Source organism: Rhea pennata, chromosome 18, assembly GCF_028389875.1.
Source record: "Rhea pennata isolate bPtePen1 chromosome 18, bPtePen1.pri, whole genome shotgun sequence".
NCBI classification, from domain to species: Eukaryota; Metazoa; Chordata; class Aves; order Rheiformes; family Rheidae; genus Rhea; species Rhea pennata.
This window is the reverse complement of record NC_084680.1, coordinates 6538975-6557188: the sequence shown is the minus strand read 5'-3', so window position 1 is coordinate 6557188 and position 18214 is coordinate 6538975. Positions and strand designations below refer to the sequence as shown.

Below are 18214 nucleotides of genomic sequence, written 5' to 3'. Positions count from 1 at the left end.
TTACTAGCCTGCAGGAAAAAGTTACAGGAAGGAGGACACTGCAGTTGTGCTCTTATTACCAAGAGCCAAGTAGTATTTGAAATCCTAGTGATGGAAATGTTACAGCCCCACACCTCAGAGGAAGGACTGATCCTCTGCCACAGCAAAAGGTCTGCCCCATCATCTTTAGTAAGTACCTATAGAGCAGCTCTGGCAGGAGGTTTTGAGAAGTGTGTGTACATTCCCTGCTTGTTGTGCATCTGATTTCCAAACATGGCCAGCTTCCTACAGAGGGAAGTGAAAAGCTAAGGAGTGGGCAGAAAGCCCACCTCATGTCTTGATTTCCATTCCCTTTGAACTCTCACTTTAATGCTTCCCTTCATACACCACCTTGATGCTGTTAAAGAAGGGGCACCGGGCTAGAAGCACCTTTTGTTTTCACCTGCATATGTTCTCAGTACGAGTGTTGTAAAACTTTGCAGCTTGACAGCACTTGTGAGCTGAAAGCCTTTAAACCCTTAAGTCAGTGCCTGCTGCCAAGCACAAGGACACCAGCACGAAAAGGTCACTTGATGCTTACACGGGGCATTGACCCAAGATGTGGGGGCTGCGAGAGCCAGCTGCAGGACAGGTTTAAGACAATCTTTCTGTGCCCCAACCCAGACCTGGGGAAAGCAACTTAAAGAGAAGATGCAGTTCTCCAGACTTGGTCTTCTCTGATCAGTCTTCCTGTGGTGTCTACCATGGCATTTTACACTTGGTCTCGTTACTGCACTCAATTGTCACCCTTTGCAACGTAAAAACTTCATCTGGATAGAGGATACCAGGCCACTGCAGGGTGCTGCGGGATGATTACCATGGTGCATCTGCCTAAAGCCTTTTGGGAAACAGAGTCTACATGGTGAGCAGATGTCTATTCTTTGGGACTATCTCTCCTCCTGTAATTTATATTCTGCAATTGAGAATAAGTATAAGGAGAGAGAAGAACAATAAACTGTGATATGGATGATTTTTGTATGTACTCACTTATTCCTTCTTTGCAGCAGCAAAATTTATACTGGTTGACCTGGCAGGGGTGGAGGAAGATCTGTGCTGGGTTCTATTTGCCCTTCAAGGCTGTGACCCTGCAAAGGATGCTGACAGTCATTTAATTCCAGTCACCTGCTTTGACTAAGTCCCAGGAGCTACCTAGTCTGGAGTACGGGCCACAGCAGTGCTGCGAAGTAACACATTAATACCATCGCTAAAGCTGAAATGGCCCAAGGTTGTAATTTGGGCAGCTAGTAAACAAAAACAAGCTTTCAGGTGCAGACACATCTTCTGGATTTGCTAAAAAGGGAGGCTGTGGGAGAAAGCAATGCAATTCAAGAAAATTGGTAAGGGAGGTGTCATCATGCTTTTTTAGTATAGCAACTAGAGACAGTAACAGCCAAAGTGACGCTTTTTGCAGACTGAGGCCACAGGGAGCATTGCAGAACACATTTAAGACTCCCGCAGCTAACACATGGGGTCAGCACCTTGTTCTCAGGAACGATGGAAAACACACTACTGAAGCTTTAGTCCCGATATGAACAAGCACCTGTATGCAAAAACCAGATTTAAAAGCAACTTCTCAGAGGCAGTGCTTTCAAAACATTTTCCCACCGTTATTACGCAAGATCATACATAAACGAAGCTCATACAGACTCATTTCAAAACTTCTAGGTGCTTTTGCCTGTTAGTGGTGGAAACCCTGGGACCAGGCCATCTCCAGAGGCTGAGATTCACTCAGCTACTAAGCTGTAACCACTTTGAGATCTAGCACTCATATACTTGGGGATTTTGTTTACTATTATTATTCTTTTGATTTTCAAGGCTTTTAACAGATCTGTCCTTAATCATGTCTTTCTTTACGTGTATGCTCCCAGCAGACCATGCAGGTCCAGGCTGGCTGATTATTAACTTTGTCCTCTATACAGTCTTGGAACTATGGAAGCTTTGGGCTTCTGGTAGATGGGATCTTCTTCTGCAAATCTTGCTTTGCTGTTCTTTCTCCTAATTCTCAGCCTAAGCTATGATGGCAAAGAACGAGTTGGGAAGGAACTGACTCTTTCTTACTGTATTCAGTGCGTTCAGTCACAGGTAGTTTGTAGTGATTGATTACACTTACTCAAGATGTTTGCAAAAGGTATTTAGTGCAATTCATTTTGGGGATCTTCAGTGCTTTTTTGCTGCCCAAACTACATACGTGATACAGCAGATGAAGGCTGGTAAGAGCTGCCATGCAAGAGGATTTCCATTTTGTTGAAAGTTGTGCTTTTCAGCATGGTACCAAATTGAAGAATCTTGAGTCTTCCCACAGAAAATTGCATTTTTCATTTGGATAAATGGAAAGATTCTACATTATGGCTTTGTTCTGGCAGGCTAGTCAGATTATATAAATTGAAAGAAATTCTAATACGGAAAGGTGTTTTGAAAAACAGCAACATAAACCTAAAAATAACTTTTTTGAAGTGTTATTTTGAAACAATTTAACTTTTATTTGAAATACTTTTTTTCCAATCCCTCCAAAATATTGATGAAATCATTGTTTCCATGGGAGATTTCTATTTGAAGATTGTAATCTGATACAATCCTAAAGTAGAAAGTCTGCCATGATTATTTCTGCTCCATAGATTCACTACACCACCTCATTAAATTATATAAACCACCTACAAAATAGCAGTTCCCAAGGGACAAAAACGTTTCCGGAAAACCTTCAACCCGTTCCTGTCAAGCATCACTCACTCCAGAAAAAACAGCTGCTTTTTCTAATATTGTTGATTTTTAACGGACATCAAAAGTCTGTGCTAATACTTGGGAGTTTTCCTTTCAAAATTTGCTCCTATAGCAAAGGCAAAACTATAAATATGAAATTATACATAATATTTTCCCTTGATCTGATACTGTTTGGGTTTGAGTGGATGATTTGCCATTTATTGTAAGTGGGGGAGGAAATTGTTTTGAATCTTCCAAAACCAAATCTGTTTTTTCTCTGCTTGAGAAAGAGCGAGAGTACAATTAGTCACACAGCTTTTTCCCTCCTAGACTCATAAACCACAAAGTATTTTTGGTGGCAGCTCGAGCACCGCCACGTCAAACTAACCTCTCCCTGGGGGTGCGCAGACAGGAGGGCTGGAGCAGTTTGCCCAGCAGCGCCTGCAGCTGCGCAGAAGGACGTTTACAGCGCATTGCAGGGCCTGCTGCTTGGGACCCTTCAGGGATGTTCATGTCACCAGCCATACTGTCTCCCTGAAGGTCTCGATCTCTCGTAGCAAATCCTCTTCTGCCTCTGACCACTATTGCTCCAGACAGTAAGGCAGTGGCTAAAATGCCTGGTTCTGTTGCCTAAGGTCTTGGCAATAAGAAAAATTAGCTTGTGTCTTCAAATCACAAACTATTACTGAAGCCAAGTGACATGAAGACGGAATCTATAAATACAGCCATCTAGGGAACCAGGAATGACAGCGACTGTGGGGCTCGCAGAGGATGAACCTCTTCCAAACTCCCTTGTTCTGCCCTAGTGTCCTCTGAACACGGCAGCCTCCAAACTGTCTTACCAGACCATCTCTCCCCTCTCACCCCTTCCGGAAGCTATGACGGCTTTTGTGCTTGCTTTCTGTACTTGTGCAGTAAGAAAGCCTGGGGCAGCTCGCACGTCTGTCTCTGCAGGGGAGACTGAGTGTGTTTGAAGAGGAAGAGGATGACAAGTGACTGGTTTCTGTTTAAATGGTACAGGGGTGGTACAGGTAGCAAGTTCCCCTCAACCTCATCCCAATTCTCTTCCTAAAGCTTGATATTTAACACTCACTTTTTAAACAATACTGCCCTAAACTCTTATTTTAATGCCCAGAACCACTTTCAGGCTTTCTGAAACCCCTTATTATAATAACGAATTACTGGATGCTGTGATTTATGCTAGGAATACCTATACACTAAATTGTTTGTAGAGGAACCACAGAAAAAGAGAGAGAGAGAGAAATGCTCCTTCAGTGCTGTTAAATTCAGGAGCACTAACTCCCACCCCATTTAATTTTTCCTCTTTCATTTTTCAATTTAACTTGTAGCTGCTGAAATCCAGGCTAATATTTGCTTTGTCCTCTGTGCTCTCCTTTAGTCTCAATCCGAGGAACCTTGACTGTGCCCTTGTTTACTGCACCTCCGTCTCCTCCCAGCGCGGCACCCCCGCCCCGGCTGCCTGTGGCCTCTACCCTTGGGTGAGGAGGCAGGTTGGTTTGGCAAGATGCAGTGCTTAAGGCCTGTCAATCACAGCAGAGGCAAGGAACACAGCACTTCGGAAATTACTGCAATGATACTTGGCCAATGCAGGACAAACTGGCTGGACAAGCAAATGCAGCATCGAGTTTAAGTTTTATTACAGCTTTGTTACGTGGACTTTTCCCGAAATGAAAGACCTTAGAGAGGGCTATAGGGTTTTTGGCAGTTCTGTCCTCATATAATATTGATACAGCATGTAGAGAGAGAATTGTGATTCAGCTTTCACCAGTCCAAGCCCTGAAACTAATTCTCCCTCTTTTGCAAATCGTAATCTAATGTTGATCTTGCTTAGCACTGGCTTCCGCAGGGCTGTTGCTAACTTTTGGTTAGAGGAATGAGATGGATCAGGCCCTTTTTTCTGAGTAAATATGAGATCTGATTCACCACTCAGTTACTTCTGTTTTACGTCTGTAGAATGTCATTGATTATAGAAGGATTTACAAGTTTAAAACTAGAATAATTCACTGATTAATCTCATCCAAAGCCTTCGTAAATACAGAGCAATACTCCAGCAGTATTTAATATTGGAGACATCATTGGAGTTCTCTGTAACACAGTCCAATGCTATTTAGACTTTCTCTGTCTTTATTCAGGGCAGTGCTGGGATATGCTTACTTTAGCTAATGCAAACTGTTCTCCTCTTTCTCTCCTTGCTCTAAAGTGTTGAACACATTCTTGATCAAACAAAAACAAAACTTGCCTACACAGAGACTGATCTGTTTAACGTAACTGCTGAAGCCGGGGAAATGCTGACCTCACACTTTCCAGTGTCCACCAGGACCAGAGGCTGACACAGGGCGATAGGCGAGGGAAGAGGGGCTTTAAGCCTCATTGCTAGATCTGAACTCACATAAAGTCCATTTCATCCCATAGATTGGAGGCTCCTGTAAGCACCTACCGATACATTAAGGCTGGCCCACACAGTGAAAAAGCTTATTCTAGAGCTGGATGGCTATAAATGTTAAAAAAACCTGCCCAGGTTTAGCATTGCTCGTATAAAGCAATTCCACACAGAAACATGTGAAGAGGAGGAGCAGCTGAAGCAAAGAAATAGCTTCATTTTAGAGGTGCAGAGCATTTCTGCAGCTTTTTCGGGTACCAATAATTTTCCACCAGATCTTCTGGATTCCATCAGAAGATCACAGAATCACAGAATGGTTGAGGTTGGAAGGGACCTCTGGAGATCATCTGGTCCAACTCAAGCAGGGTCACCTAGAGCATGTTAAACAGGAATGCATCCAGGTGGGTTTTGAATATCTCCAGAAGATCTCAAACCACTCCCCCAGGTGCTACATGATCTGAATAAAAATAAAAGTTCTTGGTCAGGGAAATATTTGGGAGTTTCAATATTTGGTCTTGGTCTAAATCAAACTGAAATAAACATTTTGGGGAAATTTCCTACTAACTGCAAACTCCCCACACACTGATGATATAACTGCTCAGCTTCACTGAGTAGCTGCCAGATGGTCTGTGGCTGTAAGGCAATCCCTGAGTCATGATTCCCGAGGAGATAGGCCCCAGACTTTTAGGAACCAAAGTCTGTTTCTGTTTCCCACAATTTTTAGATTCAAGAATCCTATACCTTCTCTTTCCCTGGAATATCCTAGGCTCCACTCAAAGCTTGTGTGCTTTGCACACCAAGCTCCACTTTGGAGGTCCAAGCTCCAAAGCAACACATCAAGCTCCACTGAGTAAATAGTCCCAGGTTCCCACGTCTTCATGTCTATGCTCTCAGCATAGACATACCAAGGCATACCAAATTTCAGAGGCAGATAACTGAGAGTAAGAGAGCAGTCCATCCATTTTTACATCTATTCACTGACCCACCAGACCTGCATGGATTGCTAGACCACCTTCCACTGAAGCAGTTACACACAAAGATGGAGTACAGGCTGGCTTCCACGTATGCAGCTCTTTTAGCTGTATTGACTCCTTAGCTTACAAGTTCTTTTGAGGAAGGACAAACAGCAAGGCAGATGTTTTTATAATGCTTTTACATTGCCTTCATCCACTTCCACCAGCTCCACCTCTGAACAACCACTGAAGAACTTCTGAGTACCAGGATCAGCCAAGGACAGGATGGCTGGGAGGAACAGGAGACAAGACAAAAGTGATGCCATCTTGTCTTTACATGAGTTTTACCTCCTCATGATTCCTTTTTTTGCCTTCTAGTAAGGCTCCTGTCAGCTGCCTCCAGAAGATATGCCTGCTTATTTCCCTGTTTTTCCATTCCAGATAGGTATTCCTCCTCAGGTATCGGGATAGCCCCAGCCTCTGCCTCAACAAGGCTTTATCCACGTCTTCCAGTACAATCATGATAATTCCAGCCCTCCCTGCAACAAGCTGCCAGGACTGGGCAATGTCAAACTCAAAGCTACACCACTTGCTCTCCAGAAAGTCAGTAGAAATGACTGCAATGACATTTCTGCTACTCAAGAAACCTTCTTGCATGATATTAGTGACAATGGGTACCCCTGGTAAGAAATCCCTGTAGTAAAGACAAAGCTGGAAGGGAGGTTTTCCTCCTTCTAAGGGCTCCACCAGCTCTTTTATCACCCACTCTTGGTCTTTGCTGGAGTGGATAACAAACGCATCATAGGTGTCCCCCTTTTCAGTAGAGTGCTTAGACCCACTGAGCAGCACCAATGCGTAGTATAGCTGGAAGTAGTATTTGTAAATCAGGAACAGGGACACAGCTGCAGCAAGCAACACACTCACTGAGAATGCCACTGTGCTTGGTTTAATCTGGCAGGAGGACAGATCGAAGCTAGACAGACTCACATTCTTCACATATGCAGGGACATGGCACATCATCAGCTCCTTGTTCTGCAGTATCTTCTGCTTTTCTTTGACCCATTTCAGAAAGTTCAGGTATGTGCAAGAGCAATCAAACAGGTTGTGAGAGAGGTCTAACAAGACCAGACTATCAGGTACACTTTCCAGGGCTGAATCCAACAGGACAGTCAGCTGGTTGTGGCTGAAGTCCAGGACTGTGAGGGCTTGGAGAGGCTTGTAGACTAAAGGATCAAAGACCAGTAGCTTATTGTTGCTGATGTTTAGCTCTTTTAGTTTAGAGAGAGCAGTAAATGTACTTTGATCCACCTGTAGCAATCTGCAACTTGAGATATCCAAGGTGTGGAGATGAGTTAGGTTTTTCAAATTGTTGGCCAGTTTGTTGTTCTCAAAGGTGCTGCCTGCCATCTTAAGCACTTGCAAGGAGTGTAAGCCACAAAATGTACACTGGGATTTAACATGAGTTTGAGTATAGGAAATATCAAGGTAAATGAGTTTTTGAAGGGAGAGAAAGACAGGGTAGGAGCCAGGACCAAATAACTTTGTGTGCTGAAAGTCCAAGGTTAACAAATTCTTCACATTAGTGAAGTCTCCAGTGACACTGATGTCAGAATTGAAGCTTAGGTTTAAGTATTTCAAATTTGGAGACCCGCTAAAAAGAGGGGAACAGCATTTGGTGAAGGAGAGGCGATTTTCACTCAAATCCATGACCTCCAGCTTAGTTAGATTCTCAAATTTCTGCCGAAAGCTATTGAGGTATTTGCTCTTGGTAATACGAAGCACTCTAAGTTCCTTAAAAAGAGACAGCTTCACAGCAGGCACTTCCTTAAATGAGCATTTCTTGCACTCCAGGTGTTTGACTTGAGACAACACAGGAACTTTTGACACCTCTTCTAGATGGAGGTCCACCAACCGAATACTGGAGACATTGCCTATGCAGTCAAAAAGAGTGTCTGTGTTATTCTCAAATTCCCTGAAACAGATCAAGACAAACTCCTGCATCTGTACCTGGCACAGTCCACTCAAGAGTCCACTCTGAAAGTCCTTCAGTTTCTGACCGTCACTGAATTCTCCAACTATTAGTCTGTTGACCTGTAAACCAATTAGACCTTGAAGGCAAGTATGCATCACTTTGAAGTTCTTAAAAGAGGACCTTAAAACCAGCTCACCAAGGTGAATCTTTGCAAAGGACCCTGGCTCAATGTATTTTATATCATTCAAAGAAAGCACCAGTGTGAGGTTGAACCTGTTTGCTTCCATCAGGGCATCAAGGTCTCCTCTGGAAATATATGTGATCCTATTGCAGAGCAAGCTCAGGTGTCTGAGAGAGGTCAGATTGGCAAAATACTTGGGAAGCTTCAATGAAGCAATGTTATTGTGGCCCACATTCAGCTCCTGCAGGGTATGCAAGTGTCCAATGGGCAGGTCATTCAGAGAGGATATGTTATTTTCCACCAACACAAGTCTTCGCAGAGAGGTTAAGCCATAGAAAGCTGCTGGCCCCAGGTACTTTAAGTAATTGGCAGTTAGAATTAAGGTGGAAAGGTTATAAAGATCCTTAAAAGAGTTATCTTCAATTATATCGATATGGCACCTGTTGAGCAGGGAAAGAGAATAAACACATGAAACATTGTCCTTTTCCATATACATTCACAACACTATTACACTAAGCACTAAATAAATATTCTCAGGCTCCACCTCACTCTGGTGGTACATCTGGCTCTAATGCACTGGTCAGAGCAGAGCCAGTCCTCCTGAACTCAGTGCTTCCCTCGCAAGACTGGATCTACAGGTGAACACTCTGATTTCCCAGGAGAAGGCAGAACCAACCTGCCACATAAAACATACCCTTGCATATCTCCTCCTCCCTCCCTGAATCTGGAGTTCAACTGCAAAGCAAGAGGCCTTGGGCCATGGCAAAGGTCAAGATGCATGCAAGCAGAAGGACAGAAGCTAAAATAGGTCAAAATCATACTGTGATGCCTATTGCTGATGGCAGAGCCAACCAAATACAGCACTCCTGTACACCTTGCATGTTTACAGCCTTCAGACTGTCACTTCAGCAACACCTAGGCCATTGCCCTGGAACCAGTGTGCTGCAGCAGTGGCAAAGCTCATAACTCAGTCCACAGTTTTGCTGTTGATACCTAAGTTGATACCTCAGGCCATGTTGGCTATATAGGAGAACAGGGAGAGGAAAAAACAAGGGTCACCACCTAAGAATTGTTTTATGTGGGAAGAGCCAAATTTTCAGAGCCAAATCTACTCTGGAAGAAACACAAGCAAAATTAGCTTTACAACCCAGCCGGTGCCTTACAGCAAACCTGCTCTGCCACTCTATCACAGGTGTAACTGTCATAGCACTGAGTTACATTTTTCAGTGAAACAGTTTACCTTGAGAAACTGTTGTCTCAAGTCAATGGAAATTATACATCAATTCAAATTTTCTAATAAGCTTCCCCCATCTTCTCCCCAGATATGGGAAGAGAAAAGAAAAAGAAAATGTTGATATTTTAAAACAACCTTTTAGAAAATGTATGTACCTAGTTTTTTTTTTAACTGAGAAAAGAAAAACAGCCCACCTAAAATGCTCCACTTCAGAGTTTTTGTAACAATGAAAAGTCTGACATTTTTCTTCTTTGGAGAGAAGTAAAAGATCTTCCTCCTCTTTCTTTCACCCCAACCCACAAGGTCAGATCAACAGGATCCACTCTGCACAAGAATGCCTGCACCCAGTAACTGGACTAAAAGCTGCACGTCACTTGATCATGGGCCTATGCAGAGAGAAAGACATGGGTATAAAGTCAATAGCAGGAAAATGAACAGCAAAGATCAACAAAAATCCAAGACAAGCAACCACTAAGGCACAGCTGGTGAAGCAAGATTAACCAGTATTCATGTAAAGGGGCTCATTACCTTGTAAGATCCAGAAACTGCAGTTCACGGACTGAGGAAAAATAGTTTGAGCTCAGTGATTTCAAGTGGCTGAAACTGAGATCCAGGTTCTGGATGGTATTTGGGACCTGAGTGGGAACTCCAGAGATATTCAGTCCCATGCATCTGAAAGTTATATTAGGGATGACCTGTAACAGTGACAGATCCGATCACAGTCAATACCTGCACTTTACAGAAAAATTGCACTATCAGAGAACTAGGGAGTAGAATGAGTAAACTTATAGTTCTTTTCTAAATAAGCTGCCCTGAGCTTCAGGAAATAATTTCAGGTATCCTAAGCATCTCTGATACTTTAATAGGACCAGTCCTGTTCCCCAGGAAGAGATACATTTCTTGCTGTTTGAGGCAGGTACAAAACCACAGGACTACGTTCCTTGAGGCTATGGATGAACTGTCAGCAGCCTTCGAAAAAGCCAGAAAAACAAACACACAGTACGCCTAGGGTGTCCCGGATCAGCTCTCAGCTTTATTACATTGCAGACAAGCAAGTAGTTCTAACAGAAATTATTCTGTGAGTAATGGGTATCTGCAAAAGTTTGCAAAACACAGTTGATCAGTGCCAAGTACTTGGGGTACTAGCAAAATCGCTCTGTGGTACAAATCAGGCTAAAATACTGTACTGTGTAGAAATAATAGATAGGGTTTGGATTTCTTCCTGAAGGAAAACATAATCCATTAGCTTAACTGTACTGTACTAACTTCAGAGGTATAGAAAGCCAACAAGAAGAAATGGTTCATGCTGCTAGTTCTGGTTCTCAGATGTTTTTGAGACCAACATTCACTTCAAATATCAATTGCCTTGGTAACATCCTTGGAAAAAACATGAGCTTTCATAAGACAGCTAACACTCTACAAATTTGATGCACAAATCTCCCAAGCAGTGGGAAAAGTTATTGCAGTGAAACAGAAGGATTTTGTGCTTTTTTAGAGATCACATACCTCCAAACAGGGATCAAGGAGGCAGCTTGCAAGCTGTGACGGAACAAGTGTCAGCCCCAGCAGCACCATGAGCGTCCACAGGAGAAAAGCTCCTCTCCTGGGCATCTTCAGGAGTCCAAGAATTCAGAAGAAAGGACCACGGGTATAACTTAAAGACATGGAGCAAGAAACCTCCTGAAATGCTGAGTGTTTCACCACTCCTGCTTCTCACTGCTTGTCACCGAGAGTTGCACAGAACCCTGAGGGAAGTGAAATTAGTAGCTGCCTGGCTTCTAGGCATGCTCTGAATGAATCATTCTTCTTGAAGCTGTGTGTTTAAAAAAATGGGAGAAAAAAAAAAGGAAGTAATGAAAAGTATAGTTTGGACTAGAAATTAAAGAGGAATGTGAGCTGTATTAACGTGTCATTTGACTTGATTGCCCCAGATTAGCTCAGGGCAAAATGGCTAAATACGGAAACTTCTGTGAAATTCTGAGTCTAAATTCGGGAAGGTCACTTTTCATCCCCCATAATTTGAATGCACTGTGAGAGTGACTGACTCTCTACATTAGTCCCCCTGCCATGCTCTCGGGTACACTACACTGGCAAGTAGTGGGGAAGCATTAAGGTTCGGCAGATGTTTTTTTGAGCCAGGTAACAACAGCATTATTTGTGGTCAAGCTTTTATGAACATGCATCTAGGATTTATCCATCTGGCTACACCTCAGCCTTGCAGTTATTCCCGTAAGGAATCTGCAGGAAGCTGCACATGGCAGTGCACAAGTGGCAAACGGGCAGAAGCAATGGATCAGAGCCACAGGTGCTGGCTCAGCCTGCGCAGCAGGGAAAACGTGCATCAGCTGTGAGCACAGGGCCTTGTGCCTCTCCATGCCCTGCCCTTGTCTGGGGGGCTGTTGAGGAGAGCATACAGGGAGAGGCACAAACACTCTAGCTAAGATTAAAGCTTCTTTGTGCCCTGGCTGTGCCTGAATCTGCGTTTACTACATGATTTATTACATGAGTTTGCAGAGGTCCATCTCTGTACCTTCCTTAGTACACAGTGTAGACACAGCTATTGTTTGTAGAAGAAGCTTTGTAAAACCCCAGAGTTGGTGATGTCCCTTTAAACAGGCTATGAGCCCTCTAATATTAAAGTTCCCTGCCTTTTTTTATCTTGGTAAATGGTAGTACTTCCATCTTTCTGTGGATAACTAAGCAGTATTCCTGGGGATTCAGCTATAGGATTGCCAAATGTTATTAACACACATAGACAGAAGACATGCAAAAATAGGAGATGAAGATGGGATACTAGTTGAGAATAAGATGGAATGTGGAGTGACTACTTATGAAAGTCATAAAATTGACATAAAATATAAGCTGTAATACCAGACTTACAAAGAAAAGTTTAAAATACCTGGGGAAGAGTGGACCTCTTTAATGGGTCAATAGAGGGCCACTGAAGGATGGGAAAATCTAAAATAACAGATGAACTCTGTGATGAAAAAGACGTGGCAGCACAATAGGAGCTAAAACTGACACCCTGATGTGCAGTCAGACAGGACCCATTAAACAAGCAGACAAAAACTTTGTCAAAATTGGGCAAGTTCTTCAATAAACCCTTTCTGAAAAGACAGTAGTAATTGCAGGTATTTGCTTTTATAGATGGAATCAAAAGTGAAAGGAAACTATTGCTGACTGCTTCTGTCTCTGGATTAAGGAAATTGGCAGAGCATTGCATCTGCAGATAGGACAAATGAATGTGTCCTTTAGCATTCAATATGCAGAATGAAGCAATCCACATTTAATTTTTATCTAAAGCTGAGATGAGCCTGAAGTATGCACTAGAAATTACCATATCAATGAAGACTCTCTGAAGATGCTGGAGAGTTTGGGAGGATCACAAAATCCATCCAACAGCCATGCTTAGGTGTCAAGTGGAAAGCAGAACCTGAAGGACATTCAAAGAATCTGCTGCTTTTACCATAGGGGACAGTTTCACAACGTACATCATCACTGGTTCAAGGACAAATAATATACGAAGGGCAAGGGATGGAGTACAAGTAGAAAACATGCAAGCTAACGAATCAAACCCAGCCACCAGTTTAGAAAGTCAATGCCAGTTAACTTCATATTCTTCAGCTTGCATATAACAATGTGCAATGACTGGAGAGAGCCACAATATCTCTATAATTGCTTCCTTCAGTTCACAAGAAACAAAAGTATTATTTGGAATCCTTTAAAGTAATAACATCTAAAATGACACATGATTCACTGTGCTGGCAATTTACTGGTGGGATCATTAAAGATCCCTAAGAAAGGAGATGTTACAGAAAATTCAGTGTTTCTAAAATCATCTGTCTGGGAAAGATTTGCTCTCCTGAACAATATTATAAGTAACACAACAGCAAACAGCATGTACTCAGCTTCTGTGATCTGAAGCAATGTAGTCAGGCATTACCTGGTGCAGGATGGTCACAATGTAAACAGACTGAAAAAGTATCTAGTGTTTTCTTATACAAAAACAATAATTATGAACTCCGGCTGAAAATAAAACTTTGCAAAACTCTTGGACGATATAACTGGTAATATCTTCCAGGTATCCATTATAGGAACTTGAAAGTATACAAACAGTGTATAATTTCTTAACATCTGGAAAGTGACCTCGCAATTTGGTAAGGAGGCAAAGGTTGCAAGAGGACCCCAGTATTTCTAGGACATCAGGTTAGCAAGGGCAAATGGAGTGGCCCTAACATATCAGTGAGGTAAATAAATAGGCCTGTTGTAACTGTGATGATCTCAAGGCCACAGCTAACCCAATATCACATGCAGATCAACTGTTACTGCTCAGAACTTCCAAAAGTACTTGAGAAGCTCAGGCACACAATCATGCTGCACTGGATAACCAAGTATTGCTCTCACATGAGTTACAGCACCAGCCTATCTGCCTTCCTAGCTCACACAATATCAGCCAGCAGAACAGTTGCTTGTGGTGAATTAAGCTTAAATTGCTTTGTGTTGCTGCTAGGTTCTAGGCTTGGAATGCATAGCCAGCTAGCAAGTCCTCAAAGTTCACCTGATGCACAGTCACTTCTTATGCTCAGCAAATCAGTCACTTCCCCCAGTCTCAAAGGTTGTCTGGGTGGACTGGGGGGAAAAAATGGGGGGGGGATTATCTTGAAAATTCAGCAGAATGTTGAATTTTCCCAGCCATTCTGCTGGGAAATACAATTTATATAAATCACAAGGAAAAATGAAAAAAAAATCGAAGATGGATTTGATATCCTTTTGCTTCAAAAGATACTACAAACACATTGCTTTCTGGGAATGGTTAGGCACCACTTCATACAGCAGCCGTATGGTATCCCCTGGCTGGCTTGATAGACATTGGTTAGAAATAGCCCTAATCCACACACTAAACTGAGCTGGTGAGGAAGCCAAGAAACCAGTATCATCAGAAAGGGTCCTTACTACAGTGTCTTGGCACACATAATATTTACTTGGGCTGCTTCCCCATATGAAACAGGTATAGTAATTTCACATTTGATCAGCCTGAAAGACCTATTGTCTTTGCTCTGGGGTCTCATATCTCTGAAGAACAGAACCATATTCAAATTTAGAAACTCTGCAGTTAGTTGAGGGTGTTAGACAGCTTCACCACTCTCTATCTCAGCAATGATTGACTCTAGTTACAGATCATTTAACTGTTAGTTTCAAAGCAAGGAATGCCAGCAATTCAGATTGCTTGTCATGCCTGTGATTGTAACTGACAGGTAAGGACATGAAGGTAGAAGCAGAGACCGTCTCTACATGCTATATGACCCAGACCAAGTGCCATCCAAATGGTGCCACCCAAAACAAAACACAGTGCAGCGTACCTAAAGTGTCTCCCATTGCAGTAAAAGACAGATATTGGTATACACAGGAGAAAGAAAACCAAAAGCTATTGTCCAAATCAGTTTGATCAAAAGCAGTCTACATCAGAATAGATAATGTGTGTCATCAGATGGGATATTCCCCAAAGCCAAGGTCATATGAATACCCCAGAACCATGCAAAAGCTATTAGGGAAGAACTGTGTCAGGTAACGAGGGACAAATACATGACTAGAAGAAGTGATTAATCAGTGTCAAGATAGTTACTATCTGTGGCAACTACTCCATATGGATTATGTCAGGTCAGTTAGGAGCCCTACATTTTACTGTAGTTGGTACTTTATCTAAATGGTTGGGAGGATTTCACACAGATGGTGGAGGCATCCAGACTTGCTTGCCAAGCATTCATGGACAGTGAGTGAAGATGGACTCCCTTCACTCCTGGAGAGAGGCTGGCTGGTACTGAAGATGCCCAGCAATGCTGTGCCATTCTGCCACAGATGAATCACTTTCACACCTTGGCTGTCCGCTGAGCTGGGGATGCAATGCTGCCATTGATGCAAGGATGTTCACAGTTCCTTGACATGAATTGCACTGTGTTCAGAAGGGGTATAATTGCTTTTTCGCAGCCCTGAGGAGGGTGGATTTATCAGCTCAGACCGATGCTAGCTTTTGCTGTTCAAGCAACAATACCACTCATTTTCCTTTTCTTTCCTCCTCCATTACATCCTTATTATGATATCTCATAGCCTAATTTACATATGTTTTGTATTACGGTGGCTTTGCTCTATCCTACTTATTCCACCTCCTTTCCCCCAGTTCTCTTGATAATAATAATTCTGCTGTTGGGCAAGGATTTATTCAAACTATCCAACAAGAAATGTGCGTAGGATCTGGAGGACTGCAGATCACAGATTTTCTATGGACTTGCACAGCAGGAGTGCTACCCATGCCACTGCAAACCAGACACAAGACAGGTTGTTTTGGGGATTCAGGCCACGACTGAAGTATGGTTGTACAGTAAGTCCCTACTGCATAGCTCTTTTACATTCTGGAAAAGTTTGGAACAAGAGGCAACTGTAATGAACTGTGGTCACTTAGAAAGATTACAGAATTTTGTTTTAAGGGAAAACACATCAGTGGTTCTCAAACATAAATTCAAAAAGTTGTGTAATGGACATGCTTGCTGCAAGTACTGAGAGCATTGCCACAGGCAATGACCAATGCAAAGACTCTTGAGCCTCGTATTTATGGTCTCATTACCATGATTTGTCACTACATGACAGGAAGATGTTGCAACAACTGCCACAGAAAGTATAGAAACAGCTCCTGCAAGTTATGGTGAAGTTCGTGTACATGTTACCCAGTCAGAAAATGTAAACCATTTCTTGGGCTTAGTTCATAGTATGCTTTATACATCAGCAGTTGGACATTAATATTGTCATGCCATTTTATCCCACTAGGAGCAGAACACAGAGTTAGTCACCGTTAGTCACAGTTATTGCTTACAAAGCAATAACTTCCAAAATACTCGTTGAGTAAAATCCACATATTTGTATGTATTTACAAAAAAACATATTTTTGGAACCCAGCAGAGCCTCTCTGGCTATTATGTGTTACGTAGATAGCAAAGACTTGTACACATATACAGCAAAACTTGAAGCAAGTGTTTAGCTGATAAAGTGAAACTAAATGAAACAGTTATCCTCTTTCGCTTAGTTCTTTTTGCATGTAAGAAAATATTAGGTCATCTCCTTTCACCCTTCAAGTGACTTCTTTATCAAGCTAAGCTGAACAGCTGGAGCATCCCCTTTTTCCACCAGTCTTCTGGTACAAGGCAGATTTGGGGAGTTTTGGTAAAGATTTTTTGGTCCTGAATTGTATGCACCAATCAGAGCAAAAACATTTCAGCTCCAGTGGAGGAGAAGCCAGGCTCACCAAAAAAGAATAACAGTGGGAGCTACATGGAGGGCATTAATGCTTTTCAGACTGTGAGAAGCAAGGGGTTACACAGAGACTTGAGGAGACAGGGCTAAAAGACTGGAAGAGAAGTTACCAAGGAAAAGGAGTGTCATGAAGAGGACAGGAAATGCCGTGAAAGCCTGGCCACAGCAAACTGGAGGGAGGAAGGAAATGGGAGGGAAGCTTTGCCTCTGTGGAAATTGTGAGTAGTTATATGGGTACTGTACTAATGTTCTGACACACCAAATGCTGCTGCTATCAGACATACGCATCCTGATATAAGTTAAGCCAACCGCACTTTTACAGCACGTCTTTGAAGAGTTACTCGAGAAGATCCTTCATCTCAATGAACACCCAGTTGAAGAGTCTGCAAAGAAGGCATTGTACCAAAATAGCCATCGTTTTAACATGACGACATAGGTTCTTTTTCCAGTTACAGACAGCCTTTTAGTAAGGTAGTAACTGAGGTGGACTCATGATGATAGCAGGCTGGGAAGAAAATAGCAATGAGAGAAGCAAAGAAGAGGAGATATAACCTAGATGCATCCTGGAAGGAGGCTGTTACCTATGATCAAAGGGCTGGTTTCTGACCCAAAAGATAGGGTGCCAGAGGTGGAATTTGAACAGGAGCCAGTCACACAGTGGAGATCTAAAGTGACTTCTTAAATGTGGAAGATCTTTAGCACACCAAATAGACCTAGCAGGCTGGCTCCATGCTCATAACTGGCTGGAAGAAACATCCTGAGCTACAGAGAGCATGAAGAGGAAGAAACCAGGATTACAGGGGCTTATGAAGCCATGAAAAGATCTCAGAGGCAACACTGATGTAATTCTCACCTGTCCTTACCAGAAATCCTCCTCACACAAGATATTGCCAACTAAAGACACTCCTTGAAATTAGAAGCATTTTTATTCTCAAACAGAAAAATAAAACAATCCCATTTTCTTAGTGTTTCCTGCAGACATTAACATTTCCCAACAATTTGTAAGACATTGAAATCTGAGTGTTCAGCCCAGTACTTTTCCAAACTGCTGAGTCTGACTCTCACTCCAATCTGCTTAGGAAGGAGTTTGAAATCTCAAGGCACAAAAGGTACTGTCATCCTCCTTCTCCCTTAACTAGGGGCTGGGGACTGGCTTAACATCCCAGTTTGGTGCTTTATACAAATACGCAGCAAACAAAGGGTGGCCATCTCTGAAACATGAGGGGATTACCCAAGGCGGAAGCATTGTAGGACACACTTCATCCTCTCATCCTCCACCACAGTAGGCAGTGGTGAAAGCTGGAGGCCAGCAGTGAAAAGGACAAGTGCTCTGAATTCCAAGGTTCATCCCCCACCCCACATGGAACAGGATGTTTCTGCTCAAAACAACCTAGAATAAGGGTAAAGCCCAGCTAGGACAACCAGCAGTGTCTGCAGGAGGACAGCAAGCACCATC

The 18214-nt window shown here is 42.7% G+C and overlaps 1 protein-coding gene across 1 annotated transcript; it reads right to left on the bottom strand.

Moving 5' to 3' along the window:
* Positions 1–6402: 6402 nt before the first annotated feature.
* Positions 6403–11079, bottom strand: TLR4 (toll like receptor 4). Its single transcript, XM_062590975.1, has 3 exons — positions 10963–11079; positions 9985–10151; positions 6403–8662 (listed from the first exon to the last, which is right to left on the bottom strand). Exons 1-3 carry the CDS (start codon positions 11065–11067, stop codon positions 6403–6405), a joined length of 2532 nt encoding a protein of 843 aa, XP_062446959.1. The 5' UTR covers positions 11068–11079.
* Positions 11080–18214: the final 7135 nt, after the last annotated feature.

Excerpts from the sequence above, each read along its gene's own strand:
- TLR4 (XM_062590975.1), bottom strand. The coding sequence starts at position 11,067 with ATGCCCAGGAGAGGAGCTTTTCTCCTGTGGACGCTCATGGTGCTGCTG. Across the intron at positions 10,152-10,962 it reads TCCTTGATCCCTGTTTGGAG|GTCATCCCTAATATAACTTT; the intron begins GTATGTGATCTC and ends TCACTGTTACAG. Across the intron at positions 8,663-9,984 it reads CAGTTTCTGGATCTTACAAG|GTGCCATATCGATATAATTG; the intron begins GTAATGAGCCCC and ends CCTGCTCAACAG.